The sequence below is a fragment of the Pelodiscus sinensis genome, chromosome 7, assembly GCF_052426305.1.
Source record: "Pelodiscus sinensis isolate ZL-2025 chromosome 7, ASM5242630v1, whole genome shotgun sequence".
Lineage (NCBI taxonomy): Eukaryota > Metazoa > Chordata > Testudines > Trionychidae > Pelodiscus > Pelodiscus sinensis.
In genome coordinates, this window is record NC_143058.1 from 27624558 (window position 1) to 27641678 (window position 17121).

The following is a 17121-nucleotide window of genomic DNA, read 5'->3' on the forward strand; positions in this document are numbered from 1 at the left end:
AAATTCACAGGCATGAAAAATGTATCACATACTCTGAAATCTGACAATTTTAAGGGGGGGGGGTCATGGTGATGCCATGCTTACTTCTGTGCCTTCAGAGCTGAGTGACAGGAGAGTAGTGGCTGCTGGCTATTGCTGGAGAGCTGCCTGCAGCAGCTTCAGGGAGGATAGCATGTAATTTACTGTATGCACAATAGGGAAGTAAGCAACTAGTCAAGTCAGTACTTGATTACTCACTCCCTCCTTGCTGCCTCGGTATCATGGGGGAAGCAGGAGCTGGTGCTGGGGGAAGCGCAGGGCGGGAGAGAGGAGGCAGAGGCACATTGGTCTGGGACCCAGTTCCTACTACATTTAAACTGCAGAGCTGCAGTGGGATCCTTTACTGACGTGTAGTCTAGGGGTCAGCAACATTTCCGAAGTGGCATGCCAAGATTTAACTCTTCTGCCTTGCGCCATGCCCACTCTCCTGGGAGGGAGGGGCTCTCTCCACTGTGCACCCCGCTTGGTATCCTGCCCTGGGCTCTGCTCCAGCTTTTCCTGTGGTGAGGGAAGGAGCAGCACGCATGCACTTCCCTGCACTTGGAGCAGGGTGAGAGTAGGGTGTCTGACCGGGGGAGGGGGCAGGAGCAGGGTGCGGGTGGGTGTTTGGCAAGGGGGAAGGGGGCACGAGCAAGATGTGGGTGCAGGGTCTCAGCACAGAGGAGGGGACATGTGTGGACAGCACTTACTTTCTTTCCCAGTGTCTGGAACAGGGTTTATTTATTGTAACAGTCACTCCCACGTGGCAGCCAGACACGGAATAAGTTAGCTGCTCCACACATGGAATAAATTAGCAACCCGTGGGCCGAGTATGGAATGGAGGCCGTGCCTCGACAGGAGCGCAGGGAATCCAGCCAGCGGGTCCAGGCAGGCTGGCAGGATCCAGCCTGCCGGCACCTGGATGACAGACTCCAGCAGCCCCACAGGGCTCTCTGGCGGGTGCTAGTACACAGCACACAGAAGGCATGAAGTGAGAGCAGAGCAGTGCGCAGAGCAGTGGGGACACAGCCATGGCAGCAGCAGATCCTTTACAGACAAGATGGCGGACGGGTCTGCTTTTGCCCCTTGCGCTGCTCTCAGGATTTCTGTCCCAGATATGGCTTCCCACTGCTCCACTGGCTGGATTCTGGCCAGTGGAGCACCAGGAAAAGCCTGCAGGTAGTGCACCAGTGTACTGCTTTGTTCCTCCAGCTGGGGGCGGGAAGGGAGCGCGTGCGCATGTGTGGAGCCATGCATGGCTCTGGCTTTTTCGCTGCTTGCACAGCAAGGCTCTGGACTTTCTCCACTCCCCTACCCCCATGTGCCACTGAAAATCATCTTGCGTACCACTTAAGGAATGCGTGCCGGACGTTGCCGACCCCGATGTATTCAATACAAGTTGTGTTGACTACATGATTAGTCAGCTACCCGCGTCATAACATCCTTAATGCACACACATGCAAAATTTGCTTTTTATGCCAGGACCAATCAATAAAAATGGGTGATTTTTGCTACAATTTAAGTAGATCTCTGCTTATATACAACCATGACAAAATATGTCATTGATGTGTAACCATTACAGTTAGTGAATTAAATGAATGTATCTTCTGAAATATAGCATCCAATGTATCTTCTGAAATATAGCATCCAATGAAAATGTAAATTTCCATAATTTCTCCTTCCTATTTTTAAGGTGAGAATGCAAGAAGATGCTGCTCTTCTAAACAAAAGAATGATCACTCAAATGGGGATAACATCAGTTTCTGAAAGTTCCAACACTACCCTTCCTCCTTTTCAAGAACCATCTTGTGATTTGCAGCAAAGGACTGAACCAACTCTAGGACAACAGGCAAAGGATAGCCTCAATGTAGCTGCTCAGGGTGATTCTTCAGTCGATGCTATCTACAAAGCAGTTGTAGATGCTGCGAGCAAAGGAATGCAAGTAGTAATCACCACTGCAGTTAGCAGTACAACACAAATGAGTCCCATTCCAGCTCTGAGTGCCATGAGTGCCTTCACAGCCTCAATTGGTGACCCATTAAATCTTTCTAGTGCTGTCAGCGCCGTAATCCATGGAAGAAACCTTGGTGTCTCTGATCATGAAGGTAGGATAAGAAACACTAGAGGGACACGAGTACTGAAGAATTCAGAACACAGTAAAAATTCAAGTGAAGGGGATGGATTTGAATATTACAAATCAGCAGGTTGCAACACATCCAGAAAACAGTGGGAAGAGGAGCAAAGCCCTGGAGGTGAAATAAACAGGTGGAAGTGTGAGGAGTTTTTAGATCATTCGACCCATGTTCACAGCAGTCCTTGTCATGAAAGGCCCAATCATGTTTCCACACTGCCATTGTTACAGAATGAGCAGCATCAGTTACTGTTACCACAGAGAAACTGTCAAAATGATAAAATGTTGGAGGAGAATTTCAGGTATAACAATTACAAAAGAACTATGATGAGTTTTAAAGAGAGACTGGAGAACACTGTGGAAACATGTGCACACATAAATGGAAATAGGCCTCAACAAAATAGGGGGTTTGGAGAGTTGCTGAACACTTCTAAACAAGATCTAGTCATGGAGGAGCAATCTCCAAGTTCGTCAACTAGTTTGGAAAGTTCTCTAGTTAAAGACTATATCCATTATAATGGAGATTTTAATGCCAAAAGCATTAATGGGTGTGTGCCTAGCCCTTCAGATGCTAAAAGCATCAGCAGTGAAGATGACCTAAGGAATCCAGATTCCCCTTCTTCAAATGAGTTGATACATTACAGGCCGAGGACGTTCAATGTTGGCGACTTGGTCTGGGGCCAAATAAAAGGACTGACTTCATGGCCTGGCAAATTAGTAAGAGAAGAAGACGTTCATAACTCATGTCAACAAAACACTGAGGAGGGGAAGGTATCTATACACACACATATATATTTTACGTATACATATACGTATATATAGTCAAAGAATTCTCTTCATCTAATATTTATTTTTGGGTTCTGTTCTTATTTTGAAATGCAGTGCTAATAGTATTTTTAATCCCTGGCTCATGAGGATAGCTTTCAAAACTATTTATTTCACTAGAAATTTATTTCATGAGAAACTTACACAAATCCCGTAAGGAAACTTAATAGGTTGTATTCTGGCCTGAATTAAGTCATGCTGAGTCATTTGTTCACGTGAAACTACTTATACAAAAATATTTTACTTAATGCATTATTGTGTAACTTATGGTTTATTGGAGTGCAAGGCATGACTGCAGTATTTAGAAATGGCAGGAATTGCAAAAAATAAAGCTGATCTAACCAAAATAAGGAATTTGAAATAAGTTAAAGCAGTTTCACCCTATCTCTGACTTGCCTGACTGATTCTTCTAGCACATAGCAGAAAAAATATAAAAAAGGCCTAGACAGCAGAACACGAAAGACCTTTTCCTAGTAGTAGTGATTTTAATTTGCTTTGTGCTAGAGTTTAATGTCCCTTAGCACAGGGGCTGTATTGTTGATAGGGAATTCAATGAAACTGCCATTATCAATGACATTAGGGTATTTTGTTTTATTAAGGGAAATATTTCAATCCTTATTTTCTACTGTTAGCAGAGCTTTTAGTTTTTCTGCAGTCTTCATAATCACAGAAGTATTTCAATCTGTATGGCCCTCTTCATCCTGGGCCACTGCAGGAACGACTCAGATTCCCTTCTTTTAGGCTACATCTTCACTGCGAGTTCTTCCAGCACAAAATATGCTAATGAGAGACTCATTACCATAAGTCACAACATCATTAGCATATTTTCTGCCATTTCTTTTTGTGCAAGGGGTTTTTGCGCAAAAAGAGAAGCAGTGTGGACTTTTTTTTTTTTTGCACAACCCCCCCGTTTTGCACAAGATTCTTATGCCTGTCCAAGGATCTTGCGTAAAACAGGGGTTTTGCACCAAAAAAAATTCCACGCTGCTTCTTTTTGCGCAAAAACCTCATTTTGCGCAAGATCCTCGGACAAGCATAAGGATCTTGCACAAAACAGGGGTTTTGCACACAAAAAAAGTCAATGCTGCTTCTTTTTGCGCAAAAAGAAATGGCAGAAAATATGCTAATGATTTTATGGCTTATGCTAATGAGTCCTTCATTAGCGTATTTTTTGCCGAAAGAACTCGCAGTGAAGACGTAGCCTCAGTGTCCATTTTGTATAATTTATTCAAGTGCCCTCCACCAACGTTTGTAAACACAATACAGCAGTTCAAATACCTATGACCGTGTTGTCTTCAGCCCTTGTTCATCAGAACCATGCAAGTAAAAGGGATCTCCCATCTCTTGATCTATGTTCGTCATCTCTTTTCACGCCCCCACCTAATTTACTTCAGTTGAAACCTAATAGAAACAGTATCATATTTAAGTACAGTCGATCCTACTGCTAGTAGGATTTATCTAACCAGACTGTATGTGGATTTTTTTTCCTTCAAACTATAATAGTTGTGTTATAAAACTGTTATAAATAACCTGTGATGGTTTGGCTAGCATGGTTTTAGCCTAAGCTTCCCGTTCTTTAGATGGTTTGTTCATTGTTCTATGCTCCCTACATAGGTTTTGAATAGGTGCACGCTGACCTTTAGAACAAGAGTACACACTTTGAATAAATTAACTTGTTTTAACAACTGTAATTGGATAAATAAAACTTATTTGGCTACAAAAGAAGATCCCTAAATAACTACAGGTTGGACCTCCCTGGTCCAGTACCCTCAGGACTTGAGTGGTTCCAAAGGAGGGAATTTGCTGGATCAGAGGAGGTCATTTCTGCCCCTCTGCCACTGGCCCCCCCAGCCTGGCTCTGCTTCTGGAATTTGTGACCAGCCCCACTGCTGTACTGCAGCAGTCCACAGTCCCACTGCTGGGGCTCTCAGCTTTGCTGCAGCAAACTACTGCCCTGCAGCCAGTTCTCCCTGCCCCGCCAGCCCTTCTGTGGCAGCGCCAGCCCGTAGTCTTGCTGCTGGGACTCGCACAACCCCCCCCCCCACACACACACACACACACACACACACGGCAGATCATTGCTCAGCCACCGGGGTTCCCGACCTGCCAGCCCTACCAGGATAGCCCCAGGCCAGCCCTGCTGTGGCAGTCCTGCAGTCCTGCCACTGTTGCCTCGCCAGAGCTTGCTGGCGTTCTAGCCACTCTGCCACCAGCTCAGCTGGACTCCTGCAGCAGGGCTTCCAGCTGTTGGCCTCCCTGCAGCCAGCCTAACTGGGTTCCCGGCTCGCCCAGGGCTCCTGCCTCTGGCTCTCCACTGGGTCTCCCTGGTCCAGCAACATCAGGACCATGGATGTTGCTGGACCAGGAAATCCCACTTAAGAGAGGTTCAACTTGTAGTCCCTTTTGATAATGAAGGCCTAATTTTTCAAATATTGTTGACCACATATTTTTTCTTTTTTTTAAGAAAAAAGTGTGAAATGAGGAGGAATGGAGTATGTTATTCACCATCAGTGTTCTGCTGTGGTGCCTCTCAATATCTTTATGAATTATATAGTACTAGAGAATACATTTTTTTTCAAAATGCATTCATTTCAGATATTTATTGATTTGATATCTTCACAACAGTAATTGTGTCCCTCTATATAAGATTGTTTCAGTACACTAAGAAATTGCTCTTTGTGCCCTTTATAAACAGAGAAGATCTGTACATTATCAGTCACATTCATTAGGAGTACTGCATCAATTAGCTGAACAACATCAAAAGTTAATTTCTTATCTACCAAAAGTATATTTGTTCTTATGCCGGTCTTACTACTTCCATTTTGTTTTTCTTAGTTTTTTTTTTTAACTTTATTACACAATATTAAATTAATGGACTTGAAATGTAATATATGCAGGAGCTCAAACAAAATTAATTAAAGTTGCATATGTTGCTGGGTACCTTCTAAACTATTTCTATTAAATTCAAAATGTTGCTGGTACCAGACTGTTGTCAAGGCAGCTCATATCCCTGCTAAGAGGGAGTCTGTCCTGATATTCATCAACAAGCCCTGTGGCCGACTAAAGGAGTTTTGGATCAGAAGGCCCTCCAGGTTTCAGAAGGTGGTTGTGTATTTAGCCTCCCCAATCAAAAAGACAAGAATAGGGATTGAGATTGAATTCTGTAGAATGGAGAAATGTGAAAGACAGAAGAGAGGACTTAAATAGAAAAATAACATACGTATTCCCATTTCTGGTTGAAAATAGAGAGAAACTGTGATGTTCATAACTTCAGTTCTCATTCATTTATGCATTTGGCCAAACACTCCTGTAAGTTGGTGCATGGCCATGTATTTTGAATATTTGGCAGTTTAGTGTGAAGCCAGCAAAGCCAACTCATTTTGCTATGCAACAGATCTCCGAGAATGATCTGTACCAAGAAATCCTGGAATGGTGAAACTCTTAATGTGATTCACTTTTAGTAGTTTCTGAAAATTTATTGTATGAAGAACTTTAAATTATTTTATATGCATTTGAATTGTTCCTACAATGTGTTACATTTTTCACACTAGGGCAATAGCTTTTCTACGTGGCTGAGTTGTATATTACATAGCAAATGACCAAGTCTCAGCTTGACAAAGCCCTGGCTGGGTTGATTTAGTTGGGATTGGTCCTGCCTTGAGCAGGGAGCTAGACTTGATGACCTCCTGAGGTCTCTTTCAGCTCTATGATTCTATGACTCTATTATTTGACTTCACTTTCTTTACAACAGCATTTTACTACTTTAAGGGGATACACATGAAGTTGCTTTTTTTTTCTTTTGTTTCTATTCAAATAGCCCCTGGTAGCTTGTGGATGGTATTCCCTCTTATCAAGAGAGAAAGAAAGTTAACTCATGGTTTTCTGTTGGAAAATAAAGGAGCAAACTGAAAAAAAGTGCAGTGTGAGCAGCAAAACCATCTAAATGGAGGAAACAGAATATCATGTAGATTAGGATACTAGCATCTGAGAAAAAAAACATAGGAAGTTGAAAGCAAAATATGTCAACAGAATAAGGAGGAAAGGGTTGTTTCATGTTTGCACTGACAGTGTAAATAAGCTTGAGTTATCAAGTTAAATCTTTTCTTTATGCTTGATAAGTAACATCTTCTCACTAAGACAGCAAGAAGCTGTTCTGCAATATGGGGTTACAGACACAGCTGCCAGAACAGGTAATTCTTATACACAGGAAATCCATTGTTCTGGAAAGAACTATTCTGGTGGTCAGGCCAACTCACCATTATTCTCTCATATGATGACTTGCCTGTTGGAAGGATCCTTATAGAACTTAGGGGGCAAAATGTGCAGAAAGTATTGAATTTTTTTTTTTTTTTTTTTTTTTTTTTTAAGAATTACAGCACCATCCCCGTGAACTATTGCCAATACAGCTCCTGCACCGCTCCTGCACAGCAGAGTCAGATTCAGATTCTCAGTTCTAACATTTTCTCTCAAGCTCAGTAAGGCTAGGATCATGGTATAAGTTGCTTAACAACAAGTGTTAAGAGGATGTGATTTTAAAGAGTTAAAGGCGGGTCATGAAGAATGTCAGAGTGAGTCCTTCCAGACCTAAACAGGAAGGATGATTTTCAGAGCAGGATAGTAAATGCAAAACGGTATGTGCAAATCTAAAATCTCTATGAATGTTGAAAATCATCCACTTTCCACCTGAGAGGAGAGTTAAGCAATAGCTAGCCCTATGGTTTTGAAGTGAAGAAATCCAGAACTGAATTTCAGATACTGAAGTGACTACAGGATGGAAGATGGTTTACTATGTTGACTCTGTTGGCTGTTTAGGCTTTTGACAAGTCTGGAAGATTTCCTCTCACCAACAGAAGTGGGTCCAATAAAAGACATTACCTGATCTACCTTGTGTCTTTAGGTTTAGGTTCATTTTTCTGACTAGATTTGACTAAGGCAGGATGTAATCCACAAAATAGTTAATTGGAGTGGACTAGATCATGTGGCATAAAAAATAGAATCAAATAGATTGTTTCACTATTTAAAGTACTATATAAATAGTCTGTGCCAGCATACCATGATAACAATCATCCTGTTTTGCCTTATTGCTCACATATTCCCATAACTTACTCTCTTTCAGATTACTTTCAAGTTCTTGGCTAATAAATAACTAATTGTCTCAAAGAGCAGAGGTTTTTAATGCTTTTTATTGGAACTTTCTAGGAAATTCAGTTTAAGTATCTTAAAAACTTTGCACAAAACTGTTCAACCTGCTATTGTGCCTTCATAAATATTAATCTACAGATATGTGCATGATGTTTGATTGCTAGAGGGGTTGAGCTTTCCAAGCTCCAACTGAAGTTGATAGATGTGATTTCTTTGTACTTCTGAAAAGTTTGTGCATATTATTGTCTAATGCATTGTAAATGGTTGTTTGAAGGTAAAGGTGTATGTCGCTAATAACTTTTCTTTCCTCACTAAACATAACTATCTTTAATACCATTTTAAGTTGACCATTTGTTGATATAAACTGTTCTTCCCAAAAGTAAATGCTAATTGATTTCACATTATAATATTTACCAGGAACTCTCTCACTGAGAGTCAATTTCAATTAACTATTTAGTATAAGGTCTGGCACTGTTCATTGCACGTTCAGGTAAATACTAAACTGAATAATAGTGCTTAATAATAAAATAGCTTACCATTAAAATAGTGTGAGTTTATATTGGGAGACATACAGCATACAGCTCTCAGAAAGTTGTATATATCTGACTGTTTCATATGTTCTGAATACAGATACTATATCTCTCAGCATCCATTTTATCTCTGTCATTTAGTGAAGTTTTAGGAAATTAAAGGCTTAGACAAAATACAGTATTATCCTGTAATTCTGTTGAATCTGAAGAGCGCTAGATTTTTTTTTAGGTAGCAATTATTCAAATATCTTGTAAAATTAATTAAGATTTGATCTCAGGTTAACTTCATGTTTAGTAACATTGTTTCCCTTAGTATTATTAAACATTTGTAAGTATTATAAATATAGTACTTGCATGTTAACCTCTTTGGTGTTGCTGGAGCTTTTTTTTTTTTTTTTCCCTCTCTCATCAGTAAGTGTTTTATTACTTTTGCAGCAGCGCATCTTTTTGTTCACAGCTCCATGGAGTTAGTTCTTCAATGTCTCAAGCTAAAATTAAGTAATTTGTGTGTGTTTATATAGAAATTAATAATATTATAAAGTCTAAGGGGGTAGCCATGTTAGTCTGTATGTGCAAAAATAACTAGCAGTCCTGTGGCATCTTAGAGACTAACAGATTTATTATGGCATGAGATTTTGTGAGTAAAACCCACTTCATCAAATGAATTGGAATGGAAGTTACAAAACCAAGAGTATATATAAGTTGCTTGTGTTAATGAAGCTAATCAAGACAGATGTCTGATTTGTGTCCATTGATCCTTTCGCATAGAGATTTTCCAGTTTGGCCAATATATGGTAGAGGGGCACTGCTGGCATTTGATGGTATGTATCACATTGGTAGATGTGCAGGTGGACACATTCCTGATGGGTTGGCTTCTGTGGTTAGATCCGGTGATGGTATTGCTTGTATAGATATGTGGACAGAGTTGGACATGGGATTTGTGGCAGGAATAGGTTCCTTGGTAAGTGTTTCCGTGGGGCGTTGTATGGCTGCTGGTAAGTATTTGCTTCAGGTTGGAGGGATGCCTGTAGGTGAGGACTGGCCTGTTTCCCAAGGTCTGAGTGAGGGATCGTTTTTCAGAATTAGTTATGCCGACTATAGGAAACAGGCCAGACAGAAATCAGACATCAGGAATGGTAACACTCATAAACCTGTAGGGAAGTGCTTTAATCTCCCTGGACATTCAGTAATAGATTTGGAAGTAGTCATCCTTCTACAAAAGAATTTAAAAAATTGGTTACAAAGGGAGAGCAGCTGAACTGGAACTCATTTGCAAATTCAGCACTATCAACTCAGGTTTGAATAAGGACCCCAACTGGTTACAAAGGGAATTCTTTAGTTACTCACATCTCCACATCAAATGCTGTGAATGACCCACTTCACCCTGACTTGATTTGCTGCATTAACACAAGTAACTTGTCCCTTATATACTCCTGCTTCTGTAACTTCCACTCCAATTTATCTGATGAAGTAGGTTTTACTTATGAAAGCTTATTCCCTAATAAATCCTGTTAAACTCTAAGGGGCCATAGAACTCCTTGTGGTTTTTACTATTATAAAGTTAGACTATTAAAATAATTTATTTGAGCCCAGAGGTGCCGGTAGCCTCTGCGGGCCCCTAGGTAAGGGTGGGAGGCGGTTCTATGCTCCCAGAAGGGGCGGGGCTGGGACAGCCTTCACCACCACCACCCACAGAGGTATCTAGATTGCAAAGCACTCTGGGTGGTGATTTAAAGGGTCCAGAGCTCCAGCTACAACAGCAGCAGCAGAAACCAGGAGCCCTGGGCCCCGTTGAATCACTAGGCTATGGGACAACTGTCCCCTTTGCCCCACTTCCTTCCCCCCTCCCCTGTCGGTGGACCTGCTTGAGCCATTTCCTGATGGAATATTAACTAGTCTTATAGTAAAATAAAAAATACTTGAGGAGTTTTGTTTTGGGCTAAATATTTATTTGGAAGTGTCCAAAGTTGCACCTATTGAACCAAGTTAGTCTGCTTCATGGAAATGAGATCTCCATATGCAGACCTCACCATAACGGTTCTCACTCTGTCAAGTTCTGGATCTGCTATATCCCCAGATTACATTTTCAGATATCTAAACTAAAGCAAGAGCAGGTAAAATGAGCCCTCCCGCAGCCTAGCAGGAGCCTCAGGCAGGCTCCTTGCCTGCTGCATCCTTGCATACTGCTCAAAGTGACAAGCTGTGGGGGCCATGTGTGTCTCTACGTGCTGGCCTCCCCTGGGAAGAGGCTTCATGCACTGCCCCATTCTCCCTTTAGCACAATCTCACAGTTCCCATTGGCCAGAAACCGGCCAGTGGGAGCTGCCTGGGCCATGGTTACACCACAAGCTATATGCAGAGGGCTACCTTCCCCCACAATGTGTGTGACGCACAGACACGCATGGTCCCCATAGCTGGCCACTTGGAGCGGTGTGCAGAGGCATAGCAGGCAGGCAGCCTGGCAGGCCATATTTTGCGAATATAGCAGAGGATATAGCAGATCCAGAACTTGACAAGCTGGAGCCCCAGACACTTGAAATCACTGCCTGAGTGTTGTGCTGCTTGGTCCAGGCAAGTCTCAGGGCTGGTTGGAGGGTGGGGATTGACCAGCTTGGCACAATCCAGGCGGAGGTGAGGGCTGGATGTCTCCAGCCCCACTCTCTTCTGGGAGTGAGGCGTCACTCCCCACCCCGTTGCAAGGTCCCAGCAAGTCTGTCACCCTTTCTGTTGGCACCCCACTTCCTCCCACACCCCAACCTGTGCCAGGTCCCAACCTAAACCACTGCGCACACCCCCTCCCTCCCGCAACACAAACCCTCTGCATTGGAAAAGGTTCAGAAAAGGGCAACAAAAATTATTTGGGGGGTGGAACGGGTCTCAGATGAAGAGAGATTAAAAAGACTGGAACTTCTTAGCTTAGAAAAGAGGAGACTAAGGGGGGATATGACAGAGGTCTATAAAATCATGACTGGTGTGGAAAAAGTGAATAAGGAAAAGTTATTTACTTGTTCCCATAAAATAAGAACTAGGCATCACCAATGAAATTATTAGGTAGCAGGTTTTAAACAAACAAAAGGAATTGTTTTTCACACAGCACGTGGTCAGCCTGTGGAATTCCTTGACAGAGGAGGCTGTGAAGACCAGAGCTTTAACAGGGTTCAAGAAAGAACTAGAAAATTAACTGAGGTTAGGTCCATCAATGGCTATTAGCCTAGGATGGGTAGAAATGGTGTCCCTAGCCTCTGTCAGAGGCTGGGAATGGGTGATGGGAAAGGGATTGTTTGAAGATTCCCTGTTCTGTTCACTCCCTCTGGGGCATCTGGCATTGTCAGAAGACAGAATACTGGGCTGGATGGACCATTGGTCTGACCCAGTATGGCCGTTGTTATGTTCTCCTTCTGTACACCAATTCTCTGTGCCAGCTCACAAATCCCTTCTGCCCTAGGTCACAACCCAAACCCCTGCACTCCTTCCTGCACCCTATCCCAAATCACAACCCCCTCCCAGACCGCGCATTATTTTAATGATTTAGTTAAGTCATTTTGGGAGGGAAATTTTGAATTTACAGAACAAAGTTATTCAAGACCATAACATTGCTTAATTTCTGTTTAATGATTGAATATGCTTTATGCATTCAGAAAATTGTTATATTTATCACTAATGCAACAAACGTTACAAAAAGCTGTTAAATGAGGCACAGATAAAAAGAAATATAAAACTTAACACAATATGTTCAATTTTTTAAGTGATATTTTAAATATGCTTTTGTAAATTAAACTGAGCGCAAGGCTATTTTGCTAACCAAAATCACGTGAAGTTAAAATTGCTAATGTTGTGACATCATTTGAAAATGTACAGCTCTAGAAAAATATTATTTTATTAATTATTAGTACTTGTGAAGAGGTACCAGTGGCTCAAATTCAGTAATGGGCTGTGAACACATAATTTCAGTTGACTTTAATGGAGTTGTATGTGTGCTACCAAAAGCTAGCGTTAGGCATGGTGGTATTTCTTTAACCAGTAGTATAGATGGCTTTAAAAAAAGTAGCTGATTCTACAAAACACATATGCTCCATTTATTTTAAAGGAACTTAATCACATGCTTAAAGTTAAGCCAATGTTTAAGTGATTTGTTAGCTAAGGGTAGACTTGAAGTTTAAAAAAATTAGCATATAAGGAATATAAAATTCTTTAAGTGCTTGCTCGTGTCAATTCTGTTTTAGATGCGTGCCTGCCTGCATTCACAGTTATCAGAGATTTTTGCCTTATCAGCATCCATATGGCCCTGAAGAGTATCCCACTCATGTGTTTGTTCATTAGGCACTGCCAGCCCAATGCCCTCTCACTTCCTTCTTACTGCCCATGAGTGCCTTGTCGTGTATCGCAAGAGCATTAATGATTCTTAATAGCCCATTTACCTTTGTGTATAATTCCGAGGTACTCAGTTCGCCAATTTAAGTAAGTGTTAGTTGTTAGTTTAGTAGTTAAGGATCCCAGCTAGGACTTCATCCTGGAGCTTCAAGTCACGTTCATCATGCAACAAGCAGATGCCTTTCAGTGACTTTGCAGCAGCTGTTTGGAGTGCTTGGGGGAATCCCATATTAAGAACAAGTGCAGGATTTTCAATAACTTTCATCCCAGAAACCAGAAGGAATAGGACATTCTCCTGAGAGCCCTCCTGAGGGGGGCCACTCTTAGCTCCCCATTGGAGCCCTCCTGAGCAGACTCCACTCCCAGCACCTTGGCATCAGTGCAGAGCACCCCACCAGCACTAGGATCCACCTGGCACCATTTCCCATTGTGGGCGCCTAAGAAGCAGCAACAGAAGAGGAGCTCACCCCATCACCATCCAAGAAGGGGAAGAGGGTTCAGGGCAAAGGATCTAGTTCAAGCGCATGGAGCCACAAGGGAGTACTGCTATGCTCAGATCCCCTAGCCCAGCCAGGGATCTGCCTCAGACGTCCAGGAGCACTCAGGGATCCTGGCCCCTACAGGGACCTTTGTGATCTGAGATGACTCAGGTTGCCAAAGACCCAGTGGGCTTCACAGCACCGCAAACACCATGTCAGTTGCCAGATGTGGCTAAGGCTCTGCAATCTAAGGTCTAGCCAGCCATGGGACCTCCCCAAATGCAGAGGAGCACAATCGGTCCCGGATCACAGGTATTTATTTCTGACCCCAAAGCCAATCAGCCTGGTCCCATAACCTCAGTTGTTGGTTAGAAGGTACAAGTCCATGGCACTGCACTCTCCTTCCCAGAGGCACAGAACCCATATTCCCTATACCTGCCAGCCTCCCAACTGAGATCACTTTGGCGAAGATCCCTATTGGTTAGCCAGTGTCCTAGGCATCCGTCCCCACTGATGTAGGACTACTCACCATCATGGCATTGATATCTATAGTTCTGATACTGCTCAAAGGACAGGTGGCAATCCCCACCCTCTAGGCATTGGTATCTGATAAGGATTAGTTGGCAGATACAGGTCTCCATGGTCACTAGAAGGGGATTGGTCTAAATCGGAGTTGGGGTCCAGCCCTTCGCCGGAAGGATACCAACCCTACATCAGTCCACAAGACCAGTGTGACTGCGCTGTGGCAGCAGGGCCAGTGGCCTGCTCAATGGCCATGCTGGAACTTTTAGGAAGTATTGATCATGCCAGTTCCATACACCCATCAATCCTCACTGGCTGCTTCCCTGACAAACTGCTGGAACTGGGTTTAGAGCACTGTGTGAAGTCCATCACGGGGCATTGCAACAGGTACTAGTGGCCAAGGAACCATCCCCAGAAAGGGAAAGGCACCCCTCCTCCTCTGCCTGCAAAGTCCATGTCATCTTCCATTGCCAGATGAAGCAGAAATGAAGCCTTCGCAGACTGGCAGTCCCTCCAATGACTTTAAGGAGCACCAGGCTCTCCTTAAAAGAGTGACAGCAACTTAAACCTCAAAATTGAGTTTCTGAAAGATTGCTAAAATCCTGTGGCAGACCCCATCTTCGATTCCACCTATGTCCAGAAGGGAGGAAAAGTAGTATTATATCCCTCCAAAGAGGGAGGTGGTCACATATCTTTACACAGACCCGACAGAGTTGCTCATTGTGATGGTCAACAGGATAAAAAGTTGTCCAGTGTTGGCTGAGAGAATCTCAGCATGGATTACTGCCTGTATCTGTTGCTGCTATGACTAGGCCAAGGTGCCTCCTCAGGTGACTGTACTAGCCCATTCAACTGGGATACAAGCCTTGTTGACAGTTTTCCTAGCCCAAGTATCAATCCAGGATATTTGCAAGGCTGTCACCTGATTGTCCATTCATATCCCAGTATGCACTTACCCAGCAGGCCCAAGATGATGCTGGACTTGGTCATGCAGCTTGCACTACTGCTGTACCATGAACTCTGAGCCCATCTGCCTCTTCGGATGCTGCTGCTTGTGTGTCACCTAGAAGGGAATCAACACTCGAAGCAAGAACTCAGAAGAAAAATAGTTAACTGCCTTTCATAACTTGTTCTTACACTCATAGACTCATAGACTTTAAGGTCAGAAGGGACCATTATGATCATCTACAGATGCATTCCTCATGCCCGTTCCATTACCCAACCTCCTGTCCCTCTGTTGGAGTTACCAGCAAGAAGGAATTAAGAGAGCATTGGGCTAGCAGCATCTAATATACTGATACAGGACCCTGGTACAGAAGAGGTGCCACAGCTGACCCTACTGAGGCAAAAATCTCCAAATGACTGTGCACATGGGTGTCACACACGCACTTCGAATGGAGGAAATGAGCAACACATCTCACAGAGCAACAGTTACAAATTGAAGATAAAACCATTTTGTAAAGGCTGATTGCATATATTTAAAATATATTGATATAACAGAGTACATAAAAGGTTGCAATGAGCACAACTAACATCAAAAAGAGTAAAATGTGTTCCAACAGAATTAGGATCTGTGACATTTTGACAACAGTCAGAACGTAAGAACAGCCATAATGGATAAGACCTAGGTCCATCTAGTATTCTGTCTTCCAGGAGTGGTTAATACAAAGCACCCCAGAGGAAATGAATAGAACAGGTAATCATCAAGAGATCTATCCCATTGCCCATTCCTAGCTTCTGGCAAACAGAGGACACCATCCCAACCAGTCCTGGCTATAAGCCATTGATGGGTCTATGCTTCATGAATTATTCTAATTTTAGTCCCTAATTCTAATATGTAATGAGTATGCCATTGTTTTCCTTTTTTGCATTTTTATTGATATTGGTACGAGCATAAAGAGGAATAGTAAAAATATTATTTTTCTTCTTTTGATGGGCAATTGAAATGTTTTGTGTATGCAGTGAAAATTAGGCTCGCTAGCCTAAAAAACGACATGTCCAGTAGTAAAGTAAAAGTAACATTTAATAATTGCAGATCTAGTTAATGTGGTTTGGTGTTCATATCTTTACTCAGGTGGAGCCTGAGAAGTTGAAGACACTAACAGAAGGTCTGGAAGCCTACAGCCGAGTCAGGAAGAGGAACAGAAAGTAAGCAGATGCTTATTCATTTACAAATTAAAATCATGAGGTCCTCTTCCCTTGAAAGAATCCCAGAAGTGTCCTAGACACTTGGCTATGTCAGGATTTCAGGATTTAGTTACTAGTTAATAACCTGCAGCATATGCAATGCTGATCTTTCTGATCATACAATAGAAAGTTTCTGAAATCTCCTTAATCTGTGGCAGAGCCAGTGACAATGTTCGTTCATCTTTATTATAAGGGGAATTCTGGACATTGGTAGCATATTATACATTTTTTTTATTTTTATTTTATTGTATTTTTTTTATAAAATTTTATTTATTGGCAGTTTCCAACTATTCTAGTGTGTTTATATCATATATGTGTCTCTTCATTTTACTGAATATCTTTCTATGTGTGTGTCCTGGTGGAAAGAGGAAGCAAGAAATAATTGATATATACTGCAATACGGTGGTTTGGGTAGTTTGGTTTGGGTTTTTTGGACATCTGATGAGCCAATTCTCTGGTTTGCACTGACTAATACACTATTACAATGGAGTACCTTATCTCTGCCGGGCTGAAGCTTGATTTCAGCAGAAGTCCACATAAGACGGAGCTGCTTTACAGTAATTGGGAGGAACAAAGGATCTTTGCTTCAGTCCTGAGGAGTGTAGGAAAGCAGCAGAAATAAAGCACCTAGTTTCTGAATTCCTGATTTTATGCAAGTTACGGATTTTGTATTTTAATTTTGTAGTTGGGAGTGGTTGTATGAATGAATTTTCTGGTACTCGAAGCAGGCTTTGAAAATGCCAGCACACGCATTTGAGCTTTTAAGTATAGATTTGAATTTTACATAAAATTATCCATTGCATATTGGTAAAGCTTTTTAGAATTCCTTAATCTGAACTACATTTAATGTAACCAGACTGATTGCCCTGCACAAAGCTTTTATGATGAAATATAACAATTTATATATATATTCAAA

At 42.2% G+C, this 17121-nt stretch overlaps 1 protein-coding gene across 8 annotated transcripts in view; it reads left to right on the plus strand.

Annotated features, from left to right (window-relative positions):
* MBD5 (methyl-CpG binding domain protein 5) overlaps positions 1-17121 on the plus strand; it is a 253117-nt gene that overhangs the window by 205113 nt on the left and 30883 nt on the right. For all 8 annotated transcript variants that reach the window (XM_075933345.2, XM_075933340.2, XM_006135680.5 and 5 more), the window contains 2 exons: positions 1712-2920; positions 16093-16166. In XM_075933345.2, the coding sequence (XP_075789460.2) occupies positions 1712-2920; positions 16093-16166 (1283 nt within the window). The remainder of the gene's footprint in view (positions 1-1711; positions 2921-16092; positions 16167-17121) is intronic.